Below are 23051 nucleotides of genomic sequence, written 5' to 3' on the forward strand. Positions count from 1 at the left end.
TGACCACCCCAAATCTAATTTTTTTAAATTTTTTCCTTTTCTTTATTTGTAAAATAGGTATAATATTGGCACTAGAATCAAAGGTTGTTAGAAAGAATGAAAATGTTTCAGTCTGGAAGGTGAGAACGGTTAAAAAAAATAAAAAGGAAAGGAAAGCATGGCCTTTTAGGTACCCTGGTGTTTATATTTCAAGTTGTTTTAATATCTGTCAGGCAGACTTGTTCCAAACACTTTCTTAAACGTTTAATAAAGTCTGCTACAAAAAAAAAAAAAAAAAGAATGAGTTAATATGTACAAAGTGGTTAGAAAGGAGAAGACAATGGCAACCCACTCCAGTACTCTTGCCTGGAAAATCCCATGGACAAAGGAGCCTGGCAGGCTTCAGTCCATGGGGTCGCTAAGAATCAGACACAAATGAGCGACTTCACTTTCACTTTTCACTTTCATGCATTGGAGAAGGAAATGCAACCCACTCCAGTGTTCTTGCCTGGAGAATCCCAAGGACGGGGGAGCCTGGTGGGCTGCCGTCTACAGGGTCGCACAGAGTCGGACACGACTGAAGTGACTTAGCAGCAGCAGTGGTTAGAACTGTTACTGGCACATAGTAAACTCTCTATAAATCTCAATTATTTTTTGTATAATTATTTTGTCAAAATTCATATTTTCTGTCCAGGATTTCACATTCCAAGTTAAAAACAACTGATTGGAATAAGAAATTTCCAAGATATATGGAAGACATTTAATATCCAGTGTATGTAAAAACTCCTACAAAACAATAAGAATCACTCAATTTTTTAAATGGGCAGCATATAAAATGTTAACTCAGAGTATGCTATGCTATGCTAAGTCGCTTCAGTCGTGTCCGACTCTGTGTGACCCCACAGACAGCAGCCCACCAGGCTCCCCTGTCCCTGAGATTCTCCAGGCAAGAACACTAGAGTGGGTTGCCATTTCCTTCTCCAATGCATGAAAGTGAAAAGTGAAAGTGAAGTTGCTCAGTCGTGTCTGACTCTTAGAGACCCCATGGACTGCAGCCTTCCAGGCTCCTCCATCCATGGGATTTTCCAGGCAAGAGTACTGGAGTGGGGTGCCATTGCCTTCTCTGATTAACTCAGAGTAGAGGAAACTAAATTATCGAATAAACTTCAAAAGCTACATTCATTCTCATGAATAATGAGGAAATGTGCAATTAAAATTTTGCAAGATATCAGTTCCTATTGATCAAGTTTACCAAAATTAAAATATTAGTTAATATCAAGCGTTAGCAGAGTTGTAGAGAACTAGGAATTCTTATGCAGGGATCATGGGAATATGAATTAGCATGACCTCTTTGGAGAGCAATTCAATAAAACTGAAAATTCAGATATCATGTAAGCCAGTGATACCATGAGATCCTCTTGCACATATGTACTAAGGCAGATATATAAGGTGGCAATATGAGTTTTTTTTAATGTTTCTTTCAGACAGAGATGATAACTCAGTTCAGGTTCACTTAAAACATTCACATTACAAAATTTAAAAAAAATTTAGTCTTAGTTCACCTTAAAGTCTTAGATTATATATTTTATTATTCTAAGTCTAGGAAAGCTTAATAAATACTTTTAAGTGAGTTTTTGTAAAAATTAAGTTTCTTTGAATCTTTTAAATTACATTTATAAATTTAATATATTGGATTTTAAATACTTCAATTGTCTTAGGGCAAACAAATCTCAGATACTTAAGAAATTCCTATTAATATAATAAGTTTAAAATATTGAATATGCTTAATCTTAAATTTTCCTAAATGTTCCAATGCTTTTTACAAATTAATAATATTTCAATCTATGATTACAAGTCTAAATCAATTACCTAATTACATTATAGGTAATTTTCATTAGAATCACTAACTTATTTGTTAGATAATCAAATATGACAAATCCTTTTATATATAATGAATATTTAAAATACCAAGCATGTACAAATGCTTTAATCCAAAAATATTATAATTACCTGTTTAATTTGCTGCATTGTGTCTATACTCAGTTTTTATTCTTCTCAGGGCAAACATGTTTTCCCAATAAAGAAATGAGTGAAACATCCCAAGTGGTTTGAAGATTATTTTCTCAACTGGCCTAGATGCATATTGATAGTAGATGTTCAAGGGCATTTTCCCGACTACCTTGGCTACATGCTGAGCCCTGTTTTAGTGTTTTGTCAACACCCTCCACATGGAGGTGTCTCAAAGCCCATTCTCTTCAAGTCTGGTTATATATTACCTGCATATCACATGTTTTCTTGGAAGTCTGCAACTCTGTGTTGCTGCATCTTGATTCATTTCAATTCATTTACTGACTGTGTCATTAATTCTAAATTACAACAGTTTTCCTATCTTGTAGAACTATAATTGTTCTAGATGTTTAAATGACATTTGTTTGGATTCTGTATATCTCCTAGGGCTTTGTTCAATTTCTTGGTAGTGGTCTGAAAGATGTGCTAATGAGAAAAGAACACTCATAACAGCCTTGTTTCTATATTGATAAATTGGAATCAATCTAAATGAACATCAGTGGGATATTGGATAAATAAAATATGGCATAATCACATAAATGACTATAATACAGAAGTTTGATATATATTTCAATATGTCAATTTGACAAATTTTGAACAAATCTTAAAAAACATAGTGTTGCATGACAAAAGCAAATTGTCAGAAGGTAAATACAATATGTTATGATTTATGTAATATTACTTAGACACACAACTCAAAATTATGTCCTTTACTTGTTATATTTATAGTTAGTAAAAGAAAAGAATATAGACTAGAAAGTGAAAGAAAATTTTCATTTTTGTGTTTTGATTTGAATCAGTTAGAGACATCTTTTATTTTGAGCAGCATACTCTGTAAGCAGAAGGCTAAGATCAGAGAGTCTGAATGTTTTCAAAAAACGAGTGTGTGTGTGTGTGTGTTTGTGTGTGTGTGTGGTGGGGAAGGGGTGTGTATGTGAATGATTTCAATGCTGGTAAGCAAAAGTTTTCTTTTAACAAATATATTTCATACCTTAGTAAATAAATACAGTTTCCTAATACAAATAAGTTTTTCATTCTTTTTGGCCATTGAATTTTAAAGGTTCAAGAGGTTATATTTCTGAGAAATTAAACAAAGAATCACTAATCAGATTTTATGTTAATTATAACTGACCACAAGCTTAACTGGTACACTTCCTCCTTAGCTTTTCAGTGAAGAATTGCAATCATAATAGTAATTTAAAGTCTCAAAGTAATTAATGTCAAACCATTATTTCCCATAAAGATATCTTACCATGTAACATTATGACCTACAATTTCTCTGTTAATTTTAACCAAGAGTTAATCAAAATTTTGCAAGTCATATGATTTCATCATACAGGAAATATGGACGCCAAATTTATGATAAAGGCTGCCTCTGGGAAATGAAAGGTGAAGGAAGAATAGAATTGGAGAGGAGTACAAAGAGAACTTCATCAGTAAAGTTTTATTTATTTTACTAAAAAATATTCAAGGCAAAGATGACATTTGTTGATTTAGGGGAAATATGTAGTTCACAAAGGCTAAGTACCAGACAGCCCATGCATCGAGTGTACTGGAACAGGGTTCATTGAGGGAAACCCATGGAGAAAGGATCAATAGCAACTTTAGGACCACAACACCTGCTCATCTTCTCATTGCCCATCACTTTCTCTGGCCTTGCACAGAAGGAGAAAGGGCTGTGGAGGTTTTAAGTGACATAATTTTCTGAAACTCTGGACCCTCCCAATGTGACCAAGGGTCAGAATATCATTGTGATAGGACATGGCGGGACACTGGCTCTAGCCCTATCCTACTGACTCAGAGCTCATGTTCATGGTGGTGCATCAGCCTGGTGCCTGACATGAACAGGAGCTTGGGGTCCAAATCTTTCAGTTACAAGTTTAAGATGTAGCTGGATGTTAACAGGACTTACCACCACATTAGCATTTACTGTTGTTTGAAGCACCAGCTCCTCTCTTGGTGCACTGGGGCTTGGTTGCTGGGGGCCTAAGTCTTGCATTGAACAGAATTATGGCTTAAGCACTTGGCAGAAGCCAATTTCAGTGGCATGAACCAACTCCTTTTCTGGAAGCAGCCTGTAGAGAATCACTCCTAAATACTGTTTCTGTTCTTATGTTTCAGTATGCTAATGCTTGCATCTTTTCCTCAATATTTTTGAATGTACATTTTTTCCCCCAAATTAAGAGAAAAACAAAAAGAGAAGTGAAATCTTCAAAAATACAAACACATTCACATACATACACACACGGGTGTGTATGTATATATATATGTGTGTATATATATATATATATATATATATATATATAAATTAATGTTGAGAGACATTGAAGGCAGAAAAGATAGACCATTCATGCAATAAATATTTACTGAGCATGTGTTATGTGACAGGGTCTGTTTTAGGCACTAAAATAAAACTGTGAACAAGCTATAGTAATGATCTACTAATCTGCCCAAGTGAGAGACTGAACTAGATCTAGGTAGGTTTGAGCCTCCCTCCCACCCCCCATCTTACCCCTCACAGAGCCCCAAGCTGAGCTCCCTGTGTAATACAGCAGCTTTCCACTAGCTATCTATTTTATACATGATATTGTATATATAGTGTGATAGTCAAGTGTATGAAAGTCGCTCAGTCACGTCGACTTTTTGTATAGAGTCGGCCAAAATACTGGAGTGGGTAGCCTTTCCCTTCTCCATGGGATCTTCCCAACCAGGCCAAATACTGGAGTGAGTAGCCTTTCCCTTATCCTTGGGATCTTCCCAACCCAGGGATCGAACCCAGGTCTCCCTCATTGCAGACAGATTCTTTACCAGCTGAGCCACAATGGTATGTATATATTGTGGACTTCCCTTGTGGGTCAATGGTAAAGAACTTGCCTGCCAATGCAAGAGGTATAAGAGACGTGGGTTCTATCCCTGGGTTGGGAAGATCCCCAGGAGGAGGGCATGGCAAACCACTCCAGTATTCTTGCCTGGAGAATCCCATGGACAGAGGAACCTGGAAGGCTACAGTCCATGGGATCATAAGGATTCAGACACTACTGAAATGGCTTAGTATGAAGGCGTGCACAGCATGCATGCATTGTATATATATCAGTGCTACTCTCTCAGTTTGTCCCACCCTCTCCAGTTTAGCAATTGATTTGGTGTGTCAGAGCTTAAAAGGATAGGGAGGTGCTGAAGAGAGGATAGTATAAGATAAAAGATAGGAATTGACTTACATGACATTATCCATGGTGCTTATAACTCTTTGCAGTTTATAAAACACCTTCAACGACATTAGCTCAATCATCTCTTACAACAATCTTTGGAACTGGATGTTAATATTTTCATTATGCATTTAAAGAAACTAAGATTCCCAGATATCAGTGATTTCTTCAGGATCAACTTTTCTATGTGATAGAGAAAATCCTAGCCTTCTGCTTCAAGTTCCCATCTTTTTACTGTGTCTTTCTTGAAAACTCACCTCCCGTCTTTGGTTTCATTTACCCCTTTGATACAAAGATCATTATTATTAAATGAAATACCAATCCACACAGAAATTCAGATGTTTTACTCTCTTTAATGAAACACTACAGATCAACAAAGAGCTTAAGATACCATTAAGACTAAAAGTGATTTTACGGATGAAAAAACAGAGGATTAAGCATTAAAGCTAAACAAGAGCTGCCAAAATTGTCCCTTTACTGAATCCTTATAAAATTGTTTATCAAACTTCATTAAGAGAGCCTCTCAAAGGAAAGAGCAAATTCATACTAGGAAGTAAATGTTATTATTTAAATTTAACTTGGTTTGTTTCCTTTTATAGTCCTACCGGATGCTTTTTATATGTATATCACTAGCTTATAAATTTTAAATGGCATTTTAAACACTACTTTACCTCTTAATTTGTATTTTATTGCATTTTAATTGTGTAACTTTTTTTCTTTTCAGGGAGATGTAATAGTGTCTTTGCTTGGGCCCAAGTCAAGTCAAAGCATAATTCATCATCAGTAGTAGAACAATGTTTAATAACCAATATCTGGTTTGTATGAAGTAAGCTGGGATTTTGATTCTAGAAAACACTACTTGATGTATAACCTCCATCTAAATTTAATATAAATTTATGAACTTTTACTTCAGATAAATGTGATTAGTTTTATTATTTGAGCTAACTGTAAGAGTTTCACTGTATTTTTCTTAATTTTTGAAATTTATTTCTATTCTTTTTCTTCATCATATTCCAAGGACATTATAAGTACAAATATGTACTTATAAAATATACAAATAGGTTAGAAATTGTTATTCCTTTAGAAGCAAAGCTTGTAAAGTATTAGGATTACTTAAAACAGAATCTTTATTAAGACAAAAGGTCCACACACTTTTAAATTTCTGCTTTCCAAACTCTGTTTTCCAGTGTTTATAAATTATGCGGCTGTTAGCATTATGAGAATATTGGATATTCATACCCAATTTTAAATAAGAACTTTATACTCTTAGATCTGAGAGGTACAGCTATAGAACTGAGTTAGACTATTTGACTAGCAAAAGACATGACAGCCAATGTCAGAATTGCATTGTTTGGCCAGCAAGCATCACACTCCCAATTCAGAGATAAGAATTAGTCTGGGATACATCAGGGCATTCTTCTCTGCATCCTTCAGAATCTGCTCTGGGTTTTAAGCCCAGACTTAAGTAGGCCCAGATAAAATATAGAGAGTCCCTGATCTATAGTTTCCATTGGGATGTTATTTTGTGAACAGTTCTATAGCAACCTTATAGAAATAGGAGTGGGAGGCAGCAACTCCTTCAAATATAGATCGCAACAGTGTGTTCCTTGCTGTTTGTTTTATTTTTTTTCTCAAAATTTTAAAAATCATTTATTTATTTTAATTTGGCTGCACTGGGTCTTAGTTGCTGCATGTGGGATCTAGCTCCTTGTCCAGGGATCGAACCCAGGCCCCCTGCATTGGGAGCGCAGAGTCTTAGCCACTGGACCACCATGAAAGTCCCAAGCTGTTTGTTTTAAAAAGTCCTGGTGTTTGTAAACTGAGACCATAGGGCAGTACAGCCCGTTCTATAAAGCATTCTAAGTGGAGAGGAGAGCATAAGGCACTTGAAAGTCACTAAACTGTCTGAAAAGTAATATATATTAAAAACAGGATGGAATCAGTGCAACAGTGGGAATTACCTTTTACGAGTATCCATTCACAATCTTCATTTCTTTGGAGCCATCCTTTAGACAAAGAAAGGCAATTTTTAGGTGGACTGAAAGCTTAGATAAGGTTATAAGGATTATAAATGTTCAGGTTATTAGGATTTATAAATTATAAATTTTCTACTGGTTTAAGTCATTAATTCTTGTCTTTTTTTTTAAGGTTTGGACTTTCCATAAAACTTTGTATAACAAAATAAAAATGTAATTGAAAAAATGTGTCTCTTTTTATTTTATATTTTAGAAAACTTTCACATATTCTATTCTCATTGCTCATCAGGCCTAAATGAAAAGCAAAGCCATTTTATTCTTCTTGGATCCTAGGCAACTGATCCTGAACTGAATCTATTCCATTGTATTAAATCATACAATACATAGCCTTTTCAGATTGACTTCTTTCATGTAATAATATGAATTTAAGGTTTTTCTATGTCTGCTGATGGCTTTATAGTTCATTCCTTTTTAGGGCTGAATAATATCCAATGTCTGAATGTACCACAGTTTGTCATTCACCAACTGAAAGACGTTTTGGTTGCTTTAAAAATTTGGCAGTTATGATTAAAGTTGCCATAAACATCCATGCACAAGTTTTTATGTAGAATAAGTTTTCAGCTCCTTTGAGAAAATACCAAGGAGTACAATTTCTGGATCATATGGTAAGAGTGTATTTAGTTTTGTAAAAAAACAAAGCCCTGAACTGTCTTCCAAAGTGGTTATACCATTTTTCATTCCCACCAGCAATTTATGAGAGTTCCTATTGCTCCATATTCTTGCCAGTTTTGCTATCATCATGGTCCAAATATTGGCCATTCTAGTAGATGTGTAGTGATACCTCATTATTGTTTTAATTTGCACTTCCTGATATATTGTAGAGTTTACCATAAAATTTTAAGAATTGTTAGCCAACTCATTTTATCCTAGTTTAAGGGCCTAAGGAAGGAGTGGTGACTGGGCTAACTTTAGGCTTTTGTGCTAGGTATTCATCATTTCATTTGGTCATTCTCTATAGGCATGTGCCATGAAGAACTTACTGAGAGTTCTGAGAGTAAATTGTTAGCTGCTCTTCCAACTTGAGTAGGGAAGAAAGGAAGATTGTATTTGCTAGTATATAGTTGTACATCATACTTAGTATGTTCATTAGGTTCATCTCTGTGGTGGTGGTGTTGGTAGTGATGTTCAGTCGTTCAGTCACAGCCAACTCTTTGTGATCCCATGGGCTGCAGCATGCCAGGCTTTCTTGTCCTTCACCATCTCCTGGAGCTTGCTCAAATTCATGTCCATTGAGTTGGTGATGCCATCCAACCATTTCATTCTCTGTCATCCCCTTCTCCTCCTGCCTTCAATCTTTCCAGCATCAAAGTTGTTTCCAATGAGTCGGCTCTTCACATTAGGTGGCCAAAGTATTGGAGTTTCAGCTTCAGCATCAGTTCTTCCAATGAATATTCAGGGTTGATTTCCTTTAAGATTGACTAGTGTAATCTCCCTGCTGTCCAAGGGATTCTCAAGAGTCTTCTCTAGCACCCTGCTGCTGCTAAGTCGCTTCAGTCGTGTCTGACTCTGTGCAACCCCAGAGACAGCAGCCCACCAGGCTTCCCCGTTCCTGGGATTCTCCAGGCAAGAACACTGGAGTGGGTTGCCATTTCCTTCTCTAGCACCCTACCTCTATGTAGTTACTTACAATTATAAATGAGAGATAAAACACTAGTATTTGCTATTTTGTCCCAGTAGGAGTCTCTCAAAATGTTGCACCCTACTGTGAATAGATTGCTATCAACAGGCTAGTAACAATGTGCATGTTAAAGTTCTTTGCATTTTGCAAAACAACTTCAAGTCCATTGTCACATTATACCCTTACAGTGATCCTATGAGACAGGTGGAACAAGAAGTTGTATTATTTTCATAATCTTTATTTTCCAGATGATATGTGCATGCATGCTCAGTCACGCAGTCATGTCTGACTCTGAGACCCTGTGGACTGTAGCCTGCGAGGCTCCTCTGTCCATGGGATTTTCAGGCAAGAATACTGGAGTGGGTTGCCATTTCCTCCTCCAGGGGATCTTCCTTACCCAAGGATCAAACCCTGTCTACTGTGTCTCCTGCATTGGCAGGTGGATTCTTCTCTGCTGAGCCACCTAGAAAGCCCTCCAGATGATATAATTAAGGCTTAAAGAGATGATATCATTTGCCAAAGACCATATATCTGGCAACTTGAGCTTCACTTAGAGACTTGAACTTAAACCTAAAGCTTTGAACAGCTCTTGTACATTTTCCACTATTGTGTAGTCAGTGGTTCATGCCTATATGGTTTTTCTGAGGTCTTATACACCAAAACATAAAACAGTATGTATTCTTCTATAATTAAGGTTTTATCTCCAAATAATAAAGCAGTTTTTCTCAGTTTTTATCCCCTGTCATTAGATCTTGCCATATGGACCCCTTTTGCTGGAAGCACTCTCCTCGCTCCTCACTCCTCTTCAATGTGTTAGCTCTTCACTCACACTTCAGATCTCAGTTCATACCTCATATTCTCAGGAGGGCACTTTGGGGTGCCCTCCTATAGGACCTGCCACCCAGCCAGGCTAAATTTGCTCCAAATATCTTTAATGTGAAGGGGAATGTTCAGGGCTGGAGAGGGAGGGGAATGAAGAAAAGAGAGAGACCTGTGGATTCATAAAGCAGCAGGGGCCAATGTTCTACTTCTGAAAAGTACTGTTCAGGAAGTAGTAAGATCTAGGAGGGACCGTAGGCAACCTTGAAAAACCATTCTCCATGGGATGAATGATGTGCAGAAACAGCAAAGAAGCACTGGAACTGAAAAACCAGCAACAGAGGATGATTAATGACCCAGCAAGAAGCAGCACTTTGATGATAGACGGGCCTTGGCATAGAGTAAGATGCTAGAATTATGCCCTGGAAATGGAATAAAACCAACTCTGAGAGATACTAACATTAACTTTTTTCGGTGTGTTGTTTATTTCTGCCAGGTGAGTGAAATGAAGACTTGAAGTTAGAAACTGAATTATAGAAAATATTTTCCTTGGATTCCTGAATTTCTGAATTGAGATTCATACCTGCTGTGCTAAATATTTCTGTGGTCATTTGCATAGTGTCTGCCTCCTCTCTAGACTGTAAGCTCCTTGAGAGCAGGAACTATGTTTTGCTCACTTCCGTATGTTCAACACCTAGAACAGCACCTCCACAGGGAAATTATTACCACAAATATTTGCTGAGTAAATGAATTATCACATGAATGTAAGAAGTGTTGGCCATGCTTTCCCTATATTATAACATGATCTAATATCTTAAATATGACTTCTTCAACATCCTAACAAAATGTCTCAATATCACAGAGGGTAAAAACATTTTAATGGTGGAAAACTTATAAAATGAGCCTTGAAAGCTGCTAAACATAGATCAAAGGTCTTTTTTGTCTACAACAAGATAAAATGCATCTTCTCCCTTAAGACAAAAGGTATAAACAAATCTATGATCACTTTCTTTGGGTGAGCATTGCTGCTGCTTCTTGTGAGATTGTATTCTGCTGACAATTTGGAGCAGTTTTCCTTCAGCATAAAGCACTTAGCAAGATACCTGGTGTGAAGTTGGTCCTCAGAAATAGTCGTTCTCACTTCGATGATCCCAGACCACATCCCCACTTCTTGTCTGAGAACCTCTTTGCTCTTAGCAGCTGGCTAGGTCCTTGCCAAGGCCCAACTCTTCCTGCGGGAAATACAGATTGTGCTTATGACCTCATTTGTTCCTTAATACAACATCTGGGCTTCATGTCTTGTTTGTTCAGGATATAGTACAATGTTCAAATCCACCCTCAGATCCATAGAACATTTACTAGGCTATTTGTCTTGATTTGCTTAGGTTGGCTTACCCAGTTGGTGATAAAACTAAAAGGCTAACAATTTACATGAAACTAGTTCTGGGTTAAATAGAAAGCAGAACATGCTCACTAAATTGGAACCTTTAAAAACATGGTTATGAATCTTATAAAATGAGCACTGCTTTTTTATTTTAAATTGATGAGACATTCAGGTAGCATCGGTAATGTCTCATGAAAAATGTACTCTCTCCTTGTCTGTATGTTCTTTGGATAAACCAGCTGTTAAAAGATATGATGTCATTATACCAGGAAGAACAAATGATCCCAGGACACTTTAGAGACCTTTTGTCATAACTCAATAATAGTTTTAGTGAAGTTTCTAAATTATTACACATATTCTGATGATTGCTTTAACAATTTCTAAAAGCCCAAAATAACAATGCAAACGTAAAAAGAATAAAAATTCTCTGTCAATACAAATTAAGCATTATATATTACTGTTTCTGAGATTACTAATAAAAATATTTTTAGCTGCTCACTTAATTCTCACTGATAGGGCATTTTAAAAATCACTAAAATGAATGGTAAAATTTTATCCTTAAGATTATGCACAGTTATCTAGATAAATGGTATTTCAATATTGGTTCTACAGATACTTGTAGAGTAGCAGTTAACGAGTTTTAAAGAGGGGAGTAGAAGGAGTTTTAAATGAAGAAAATAGTATGTGAAAGGCCTAGAAAGGCAGAGAACACAAACTTTTCCAAAAACTCAGATATTTGCTATAGATGGACCATTTACAGTTTCAGGGTATCAAAGACCTATATGAGTACTGCCAGATCATAAAAAAGTCTTGCAGGCCATGTGAAAGAAATTTTTACTTTTTACTGAGGAAAACAGGAAATCATAGAAGAATCTTCAATGTTGGTAATCATCATGTGTTCTGGCAGCAGTATAGAGAAGGGATTGATGAAGGATGTGAGGCCAAGTGAGAAGCCATTGCTGTAATCTAAATGGAAGTATAGATTAGAAGTGTGACAAAATGTGGTCCACTGAGAAGGAAATGGCAAACCAGTATTCTTACCTTAAGAACACCATGAAAAATATGAAAATGCAAAAAGATAGGACACTGAAAGATGAACTCCCCAGGTCGGTAAGTGCCCAATATGCTACTGGATATCAGTGGAGAAATTACTCCAGAAAGAATAAAGAGACGGAACCAAAGCAAAAACAACACCCAGTTGTGGATATGTCTGAGGATGGTAGCAAAGTCCAATGCTGTAAAGAACAATATTGCATAGAAACCTGGAATGTTAGGTCCATGAATCAAGGGAAATTGGAAGTGGTCAAACAGGAGATGGCAAGAGTGAATGTCAACATTTTAGGAATCAGCAAACTAAAATGGACTGGAATGGGTGAATTTAACTCAGATGACCATTATATCTACTACTGTGGGCAAGAATCCCTTAGAAGAAATGGAGTAGCCATCACAGTCAACAAAAGAGTCCGAAGTGCAATACTCGGATGCAGTCTCAAAAACAACAGAATGATCTCTCTTCATTTCCAAGGCAAACCATTCAATGTCACAGTAATCCAAGTCTATGCCGCAACCAGTAATGCTGAAGAAGCTGAAGTTGAATGGTTCTATGGAGACCTATAAGACCTTCTGGAACTAACACCTAAAAAAGATGTCCTTTTCATTATAGGGGACTGGAATGCAAAAGTAGGAAGTCAAGAAACACCTGGAGTAACAGGCAAATTTGGCCTTGGAGTACAGAATGAAGCAGGGCAAATGATAATAGAGTTTTGCCAAGAGAATGAACTGGTCATAGCAAACACCCTCTTCCAACAACACAAGGGAAGACTTTACACATGGACATCATCAGATGATCAATACTGAAAACAGATTGATTATATTCTTTGCAGCCAAAGATGGAGAAGCTCTATACAGTCAGCAAAAACAAGACTGGGAGCTGACTGTGGCTCAGACCATGAACTCCCTATTGCCAAATTCAGACTTAAATTGAAGAAAGTGGGGGAAACCACTAGACCATTCAGGTAGGAACTAAATCAAATCCCTTACGATTATACAGTAGAAGTGAGAAATAGATTTAAGGGCCCAAATCTGATAGATAGAGTGCCTAATGAACTATGGAATGAGGTTTGTGACATTGTACAGGAGGCAATGATGAAGACCATCCCCAAGAAAAAGAAATGCAAAAAGGCAAAATGGTTGTCTGAGGAAGGCTACAAATAGCTGTGAAAATAAAAGAAGTGAAAGGCAAAGGAGAAAAGGAAAGATATAAGCATCTGAATGCAGAGTTCCAAAGAATAGCAAGGAGAGATAAGAAAGCCTTCCTCAGTGATCAGTGCAAAGAAATAGAAGAAAACAAAGAATGGGAAAGACTAGAGATCTCATCAAGAAAATTAGAGATACCAAGGGAATATTTTGTGCAAAGACGAGCACAGTAAAGGACAGAAATGGTATGGACCTAACAGAAGCAGAAGATATTAAGAAGAGGTGGCAAGAATACACAGAAGAACTGTAAAAAAGATCTTCATGACCCAGATAATCACAATGGTGTGATCACTCACCTAGAGCCAGACATCATGGAATATGAAGTCAAGTGGGCCTTAGGAAGCATCACTACAAACAAAACTAGTGGAGGTGATGGAATTCCAATTGACCTATTTCAAATCCTAAAAGATGATGCTATGAAAGTGCTGCACCCAATATGCCAGCAAATTTGGAAAACTCAGCAGTGGCCACAAGACTGGAAAAGGTCAGTTTTCATTCCAATCCCCAGGAAAGACAATGCCAAAGAATGCTCAAACTACCTCTCAATTGCACTCATCTCACACATTAGCAAAGTAATGCTCAAAATTCTCCAAGCCAGGCTTCAGTAGTATGTGAACCGTGAACTTGCAGATGTTCAAGCTGGTTTTAGAAAAGGCAGAGGAACCAGAGATCAAATTGCTAACATCTGTTGGATCATCAAGAAAGCAACGGAGTTCCAGAAAAACATCTACTTCTTCTTTATTTACTTATGCCAAAGCCTTTGACTGTGTGGATCACCACAAACTGTGGAAAATTCTTAAAGGGATGGGAATACCAGACCACCTGATCTGCCTCTTTAAAAATCTGTGTGTAGGTCAGGAAACAATAGTTAGAATTGGACATGGAACAACAGACTGGTTCCAAATAGGAAAAGGAGTACGTCAAGGCTGTATATTGTTACCCTGCTTATTTAATTTATATGAAGAGTACATCATGAGAAATGCTGGGCTGGATGAAGCACAAGCTGGAATCAAGATTTCTGGGAGAAATATCAGTAACCTCAGATATGCAGATGATACCACTTAGGGCGGAAAGTGAAGAAGAACTAAAGAGCCTCTTGATGAAAGTGAGAGGAGAGTGAAAAGTTGGTTTAAAGCTCAACATTCAGAAAACTAAGATCATAACATCTGGTCCATCACTTCATGGCAAATAGATGGGGAAACAATGGAAACCGTGACAGACTTTTTATTTTGGGGGGCTCCAAAATCACTACAGATGGTGACTACAGTCATGAAATTAAAACATGCTTGCTCCTTGGAAGAAAATCCATGACCAACCTAGACAGCTTATTAAAAAGCAGAGACATTTCTTTGCCAACAAAGATCCATCTAGTCAAAGCTTTGGTTTTTCCATTAGTCAGGTATGGATGTGAGAGTTAGACTAAGAAGAAAGCTGAGTGCCGAAGAATTGATGCTTTTGAACTGTGGTGTTGGAGAAGACTCTTGAGAGCCCCTTGGACTGCAAGATTAAACCAGTCCATTCTGAAGGAGATCAGTCCTGGGTGTTCATTGGAAGGACTGATGTTGAAGCTGAAACTCCAATACTTTGGCCACCTGATGTAAAGAGCTGACTCATTTGAAAAGACCCTGATGCTGGGAAAGATTGAAGGTGGGAGGAGAAGGGGATGACAGAGGATAAGATTCTTGCCACAGTTCCTCTATAAGCAGTATATAAGTGAAAAGTTTACTGAATTCACTGTCTAGTTGTTAATTTGAAATTTTGGGTCATGTTAATTCTGGACCTTCATGTAATTGATCATTTTGAGCATGTGATAATTAAAGCCAATTATTAAGGCCAAATAATTCATCTTACTTTACTGATGTTGCTGCAATCAATAATTGCCATATATCAGTGGCTTTAAATAATAAGGATTTCTCGTTCATATTACCTGTTCATTACAGGTTAGCAGGTGGTCCTGATCCATATTGTTCTGACTCAGAGACCAGATTCCTTCATCAGGATTGTTGTTGGTCACCAAGGCAGGAGGAGAGTGGTAGAACTGGGGAACCATGCAGTGATCCTTAAATGCCAGGGAGAGGTGACATGTGTCCCTTCCACTCACATTTTATTTGCTAAACTATGTCTCATGGCCACAAATAAGTTTAAAGTTCAGAGAAATATAATCCTACCATTTGCTTGGAACTAGAAACATGTCTTGGGGAAGGAAACGGCAAGCCCTCCGATATTCTTGCCTGGAGAATCCCATGGATGGAGGAGCCTGGCGGGCTGCAGTCCATGGGATCACCCAGAGTTGGACACGACTGAAGCAACTTAGCACAGAGACATATCTACTCTAGTAATTCATGACTATCCCAGGTATTAATCAATTTCACAGTGAAAGTTTCTAGAGCCAAATAAATTTGTGAAACATTGAGTTAAACAAAGTTAAAGAAGTTTCGTAACTACAAGTCTTGTTTGAGCCCTGACTATATTAGTAAGCTTTACTGATCTTCAGGAAAGGGAATATTGTGATGGGGTATTTTTTTCTCCAAAAATCATCTGAAAAGACTCATGTCCTGAAGACAACACTTTAGGAAAGAGTACTCTAAGGTTCTGCCTTTTTAGAATTTATTTCTAAAGAGGAAATAAGTGGGAAAGAGGAGAGGAAAGAAGGAAAGGGAAGAATAAAAGAAGGGGAAAAAACACTGCAAATTTATGGATAAACTTTGAGATTGAGAGTTATGCATAAAAGACCCCAAATTATATTTTTTAGCTAGTTGTGACCCAAAATTACATGTTCTGATCTCTTGTATATGAATTGTTAATTTACCTGAGTATATATTAAACATCATATATCATGCTAGGTGCTTCACTTATATCAGTTTGTACCATCTTAAGACAACATAAAGTGCAGATTATTATCTCCTCCCAGATGAGGAAACTAAAGCTCAGAGAAGCCACTACACAATCAAAGCCATGCAGATAGTAACTTGAGACTGCTGCTGCTGAGGAGAAAGAGTTGTGTTAACTTCCCAACAAAATGCAGTAAGGGCTCTAGTTAGAGGCATAAGCAACAAACTGTTGTTGGTCAAGAGATTAGAAAGATTAGTTTTCATTTGGGTTGTCTCGTCTCTGATTGGACCTTGAAGGGTGTGAAAGGAGTCATATTGGGGCACCTGAGTGGAGAGCCTTAAATGCCAGACTGCATTTTATTCTCCAGGTAATGCTGAGCCACTGAACGTTTTGGGGGTGGGAGTAACAGAATCAGCCAATTATAGCAAGACTTAGAATTTCAAGTTCAAAAGAGTTCTTTAAGTAATTCAATCTTACTCTGTCAACTCACAAATGGGGAAAACAAAGTAAGCCCCTGAATTTGAGGCTCTGCAGCTAGGGCTTTCATTCTTGACAGTAGCTTTTTCACCTGGATAATGGACATGGCTGGTTAGCTTGCCTGCATCTGGTCACAGGCTGAGCTCAGGTCTTGCAGGCCTCTCATCTTCATCCCAGATTAGCAAGAGCCCTGATGAGGTCTTTAGAGCTGGCAAAAGAGGAGACTATTTTGAGCCTTAGGAGATCAAGTAAGGGTGATGGCAGAGTTCAGAGAAAACAGAGTATATCCAATATCTAGGGTAGGGGTCATTCCTTGGCTGAATAATTTTCTTTTGGGTTTTGCAGAAGCATAGCCCATAGCCGCTGGTTTACTGATTTACAGCTTTACTGCAGTGCTTTGTGAAAACTAGCTTTATCAAGTTGAGCTGTATAAGTCTCCAGAGAAAGGAAAAAGTTGAGAATACATGGCTGGATAATTGCTGATGTAAGTGTACTAGACTTGGTCATGCAGACGCCCCTCTGGAGTTGACAAATGACACAGAGTAACCTGCAGTTTTGGCTCATCAAAGATAAGATAGCTCTGCTTGATGTCAAAACCATCCCTGAAACTTTGGTGATTTTCTTAGCAAATAAGCACTCTACCTCTCAGCTGTGCACACCAGAAACCCAAGTACAACTTATGGCTGCTCTCTCCCTTGCCTCTGTTGCCCAGTTGGTACCAAATCCTTTAGTTATCTAATTATCCTTTTGCCCCATCCTCTCTACCAGGACCTTAGTTTAAGACACCATTATATCTCATTTAAAGTATTGCAAAAGCCTTTTTCTGTTTCCCCTGCCTCAAATATTGTTCCCTTAACCCATTACCTATACTGCAGCCAGAGAGACAAAGAAAGCCTCACTTCTTTGAAACAGTATTCTATTTTTCAGAATCAGAGATGCGTCCAGTGGCAGCATGGATTATTTTGTTATGTTCTCTAGCTTCCCTACAGAAGAACGGCAATGTCACAAATATTATGGGTGAATTGATCTTAATCCACAGGCTCAAGTGATTTTTTCAACTATCACAAAGACTGGAGAAGGAAATGGCAACCCAATCCAGTATTCTTGCCTGGAGAATCCAATGGACAGAGGAGCCTGGTGGGCTACAGTCTGTGGGTTTGCAAGAGTCAGGCATGACTTAGTAACTATACTACCACCATCACAAAGACTCAGCAAAATCAACTAAATAATTATTTGTCCAATTTCCTAAAAAAGGAGACAATAATTCTTTAATATCTCAAATTCTAGGATTTTCAGTGTAGGTAAAAGCTTTGCAAGAGCTAGTGCTTTCAGAGGATTCCTGGAAGGGAAATTTCATTATTTAGCTGTTTGAGATTACGAATTCAGTTTTCTATTATAAAAACATGTGGTGATAAAGGCATACCTAAAAATGGCACCCCACTCCAGTACTCTTGCTTGGAAAATCCCATGGACGGAGGAGCCTGTTAGGCTGCAATCCATGGGGTCACTAAGAGTCGGACACGACTGAGCGACATCACTTTCACTTTTCACTTTCATGCATTGGAGAAGGAAATTGCAGCCCACTCCAGTGTTCTTGCCTGGAGAATCCCAGCGACGGGGGAGCCTGGTAGGCTGCCGTCTCTGGGGTCCCACAGAGTCGGACATGACTGAAGTGACTTAGCATAAGTCATAGGGTGAAGGATAGCAAGGAAGATTCTAGTCAGAGAAACACTCCTGAATTCTAAAGGAACATTATCTTTCTACTTTGTCTGGGTGATAAGAGAAGCAGACAATCAATAATTATTGACTGTTTATTTTGTCAAGCAGGAGACACATTATCTCATTAGCTCTAGGAAGTAGTCACGGTCATCAATGCAATATTACAGTGAAGGATGCTTGGAGATGTTAAATATTAAGATTAAGATTCTAGATCTGGCAAGTGGGAAAGCAGGATTCAAGCCCAAAACATGAGAACCTGAATTCTTAAGTGTGCGTTCTCATTGCTTTGAAATAGATGGTGCTTTCAATACTTAAAAAAACCCTTATGAGATAAGTTTTCCCATTCTATAGACATGATTGTGCTTGATTGCTCAGTCATGTCTGACTCTTTGCGACCCCTAGGACTGTAGCCCACTAGGCTCCTCTGTCCATGGGGATTCTCCAGGCAAGAATACTGGAGTGAGTTGCCATGCCCTCCTCCAGGGGATCATCCCAACCCAGGGATCACCCAGGTCTCCCGTATTGCAGGCGGATTCTTTACTGTCTGAGCCACCAGGGAAGCCCAAAATTATTGGAGAGAGTAGCCTATCCCTTCTCCAGGGGATCTCCCCTACCCAGGAATTGAACCAGGGTCTCTTGCATGGCAGGCAGGTTCTTTACCAAATGAGCTACCAGGGAAGCCCCTATAGACATGATTATTGAGGCTTAAAATGTTTAAAACTTGCCCTATATCACTCAGTAAGGGGTAAGGCTGACATTGAAACTCAGACTTGCCTACTTTTAAAATCCATGTTTTCCATGATGTCTTCCAAGTGTCCTGTTGTCTCATGAACGCAGCTAAATAGTAAGTGATGCTGTTTGGAAATGACTGAATAACTAGCAATAATCATAAAAACTCATTTTCAGAACTTCATGGTATCACCTATGTGCTTAGCAAATATCATTAAAGTGAGGTATTGACCAATAAAATGGCAGGAAAGTTCATATAAATTGGCCGAGAGTGGGAAGGCAACTTCAAAACTTGGTTTGACAATATTCACCATTATCAGACTCTCATTCAGTCCTCAGCAAAATGAGGGGTTTCATCTTTATGTTATTTATCTTCTCTGTTATGCTTGCCATTTCAGAAGCAAGGCGTGAAGGATCCAGGAAGCTCTGCGGGTCTGAGTACGTACGCACAGTCATCTACATCTGTGCCAGCTCCAGGTGGAGGCGGCACTCGGGGGCACTCCTGCAGGGTCAGCAAGGTAACGTGGATGCGCATGACTTCTTTATTTATTATTACTTTTTTGAAGATCTGTCTTAATAACTGTTTCTCTAGCTACTACTAAGCCACATCCATTTCAATCTAGGGAATTAATTATCAAAATAAGCTTAATTTGGCTTGGGAAAGAGATGAACCGCTGGTTTAAAAAAAATATGACATTGTATTCTTTAGGCCCCAGCTTGAAATGAGTTGACTGCGTGACTACTTTGGTGAGCTTAGCATCTATGGTCCTGGTGGTTGAGCAGGGAGGAGCAGGTGACTTCAAGGGCCATGTTGTAGAAGCAAGATTTTCACATTGGATAATTATAGAATATAATAAGTTGGCATTCAGGCAGCTGCTAAATGAGAATGGGAGGAAAGAATCTAACTTTTATTGAGCACTTATTATGTGCCAGGCAGTTTCATGTGCAACATTTCACCTTCTGATAAGGATCTTTGGAAGTAAGTAATGTTACCACCATTTAGTTTTACTGAGGGCAAAATTGTTCACCCAGCCGGTCCACAGTGTGGTTGGGAAGAAAACCAGGGCTTTCTGACTACAAGAATCGAGGTCTTTTCCTTATTTTACAGTGCGTTTCAGGTGGTGAGAAGATGGTGGGTGGGTGTGTCGTAATACATAATGGCACTGTGGAGGTGGTGATGTTTGATAGAGGCTCTAAGGAGTTATGAGGAGTGGGGTGGGAATTCTAGCAGTAATAATTAGGTGTAGATATTGTCTCAAGATGAGAGTGAACCTAGTGTGCTTCAGAAACAGTGAGGCGACTGACTTCACTCTATCTGTTTTTCAACTCAGGTAATTTCAAAGTTGACCATTTCCTACTAATCCTATATTAAAGTGTGAGGTAAATGTTATTTAAGATTCTATTTTAATAATTGTATTTGTTACGTCTTAAAAGTAAAAGACGAAAGCATGCTTATATAATAAATGTTGTAACCACATACCTGATATAAAGACTTTACAGGTTTCAATTTGATTTAAAATGATTTTACATACCTGATATAAAGACTTTACAGGTTTCAATTTGATTTAAAATGATTTTGGTAAGCAAAAAGATTTTGGAAAATGATCTACAGTTTTTGTATTTTGGTGGGCCAATGTCTTGAAAAATTGTGAATCAACCAATCCTACTTTAATAATGAGAGGTTCATAGTTACTGCTGCTGTTGCTGCTACTAAGTCGCTTCAGTCGTGTCCGACTCTGTGCAACCCCATAGACGGCAGCCCACCAGGCTCCCCCGTCCCTGGGATTCTCCAGGCAAGAACACTGGAGTGGGTTGCCATTTCCTTCTCCAATGCATGAAAGTAAGAAGTGAAAGTGAAGTCGCTCAGTCGTGTCTGACTCCTAGCGATCCCCCCATGGACTACAGCCTACCAGGCTCCACCATCCATGGGATTTTCCAGGCAAGAGTACTGGAGTGGGGTGCCATTGCCTTCTCCGTCATAGTTACTAGATGTTAATAAACAATAATGGTTTTTAATCTCAAGAGAATAAACATAATTTACCTCCTTGACTATATTTTATCAATCTCTGGATTAGCAAGTCAAAATACAGTGAAAAAATATATATATATACATTTCAGTATCTGTAAGACATGGGACGATGGAATGCATGTCTGTGTAAGGCTATTCCCTTTTAACACCACTGACTTCATAATACTGTTATTTAACCTTTCACAGGCTTTCAGAGTACTTTCCCATACGTTAGATGTTTAATCCACTACTGGCTTCCCAATCAGTATTCATTCATCTAAATTTTTTCTGGTGCCTGCCAGTGTGCTAAGGTGCTGATAAGTAAGTCTGAATGAAGTTAAAGTAAGAGAGGCTTATCCATGGACTCTGGGAACAACACTGATAAAACAGTGGAACCCACTTTTAATTTTCAAATATAGAGATTTAAATCTCCACTTCCTTCCTTACTGATCAGCTTTGCAGAATGTACACAGGGTTATTTTTTGGTTGATTGTTTTTTGTTGATAACGAATAACTAATATCTTTGGAAGCCGCTGGTCACCATGCGGAAGGAGCCAGTGCAACTGAAGTCAGGCCCTGACTTGGCTGCGAACTAGCTGAGTGACACTGGCTCTGTCACTCCTCCTCTCTGCACCCACGTTTCCTCCTCTGTAAAATGAGGAGAGTTCTCCCTAAAATATCTAATTTCTCTGAAGCCCCAGACCAACGTTAAAAGTAAAAGTCATCTTCAGGATTCAATTTCTTTCATGCATTTCCCCCAAAGTAGAAGTTGGTTGCTGCCTTTGTCAGATCACTCTAAGAAAGTTATTTTTTCCCTTCTCTATAGCTGAGAGAGGAAACCACTTCCAGCTGCCAAATGAACAGGAGATTTCTGAGGGAAGAGCAGCTCACAACCTTCCAAAGATGGATTTCGCAGGGGAGGAAAGTCTTCAGGGTGAGCAGCTGCCCACGGAAGGGCTTTGGAGGTCAAAGAAGCATTTGGTGATGTCAAGACAAGACTTGCAAACCTTGTGCTGCACTGAAGGCTGTTCCATGTCTGACTTGAGCACTCTTTGTTAGGACGGGAGCAAATCCCCTAGGGTGGCAGAGATTTAGCACATGTTTAATCACAGCGCTTTACTTCCCAGAATAACACTTACATTGTGTCATTAAACTAATGGCTTTTGGGTAGGCAGTTCTTTCCGAAAAGTTGTTGATGAAAGGCATTTTAGCCACACAAAGTCTATTTTCTCCCTTTGCCAAGGTAAATGCACTGTTCTTTTCAAATTTTAACTAATCCTTTGAAAATTTAAATGTTATGCAAAATTGCAATAAAATTGCCATAAACCAAGCTCACTGTGATTTTTCTGTTTTTAAAACAATTTTAAATAACTTTAAAACAGTAAACAAAAATGCTAATGGTAGAAAAACAAAGTAAGCATAAAAAGAAAATAAAAACCAATGATTACTTCATCATTTAGAAATAACTAACCACTCTACTTTTGTGTTACTATGTATTATTACTGAAAATTTAAACTGATTCACAGTCAAGTATAAGAATCTAAACAAAGTACATTTTTTCAAAAGTTCTTAAGAGTGCTCTATGCATGTTTTCTATCATGCGGCTCTTCAACATTCTACTTGAGAATAGCTGGGTGCATATATGGGTCAAATAGGGTCCATAAACAGCCAAAATCCAGAAAATGTTTGGGTATTTTACCTCCTTCTTATAGTCTGGACAGCCTAGATTTTGCCTTCAGCTACTACTGAGATGAAAAGACATGCTGTTCTCATTCTGGGGACCGAACTACTAAAACTCAGATAGCCAAATCATTGTGTCATAATTGGATATCTTCACAGATAAAAAGACAATGTAAATATCACAAAATATGGTTTTATTCCTAACTCTGTCAGCCAGCCAACTCCCCAGTAGATTTTACAA

At 38.1% G+C, this 23051-nt stretch overlaps 2 protein-coding genes across 2 annotated transcripts in view; both read left to right on the forward strand.

Annotated features, from left to right (window-relative positions):
- The window catches only part of DNAI4 (dynein axonemal intermediate chain 4), a 99726-nt gene extending 91911 nt beyond the window's left edge, over window positions 1-7815 (forward strand). The window contains 1 exon segment of the mRNA XM_005911759.2: window positions 5977-7815. Within this exon segment, the coding sequence (XP_005911821.2) occupies window positions 5977-6039 (63 nt within the window). The 3' untranslated portion in view covers window positions 6040-7815.
- Window positions 7816-19465: 11650 nt separating this feature from the next.
- INSL5 (insulin like 5) lies at window positions 19466-22234 on the forward strand. Its single transcript, XM_005895800.3, has 2 exons — window positions 19466-19640; window positions 21957-22234. Exons 1-2 carry the CDS (start codon window positions 19466-19468, stop codon window positions 22187-22189), a joined length of 408 nt encoding a protein of 135 aa, XP_005895862.1. The 3' UTR covers window positions 22190-22234.
- Window positions 22235-23051: the final 817 nt, after the last annotated feature.

The sequence above is a fragment of the Bos mutus genome, chromosome 3, assembly GCF_027580195.1.
Source record: "Bos mutus isolate GX-2022 chromosome 3, NWIPB_WYAK_1.1, whole genome shotgun sequence".
Classification (NCBI taxonomy): domain Eukaryota; kingdom Metazoa; phylum Chordata; class Mammalia; order Artiodactyla; family Bovidae; genus Bos; species Bos mutus.

What these genes read in the sequence shown, in the direction of transcription:
- INSL5 (XM_005895800.3), top strand. Translation starts at nt 19,466, where the DNA reads ATGAGGGGTTTCATCTTTATGTTATTTATCTTCTCTGTTATGCTTGCC. An exon ending in ACTCCTGCAGGGTCAGCAAG is followed by an intron (nt 19,641 to 21,956) that starts GTAACGTGGATG and finishes CCTTCTCTATAG; the next exon opens with CTGAGAGAGGAAACCACTTC.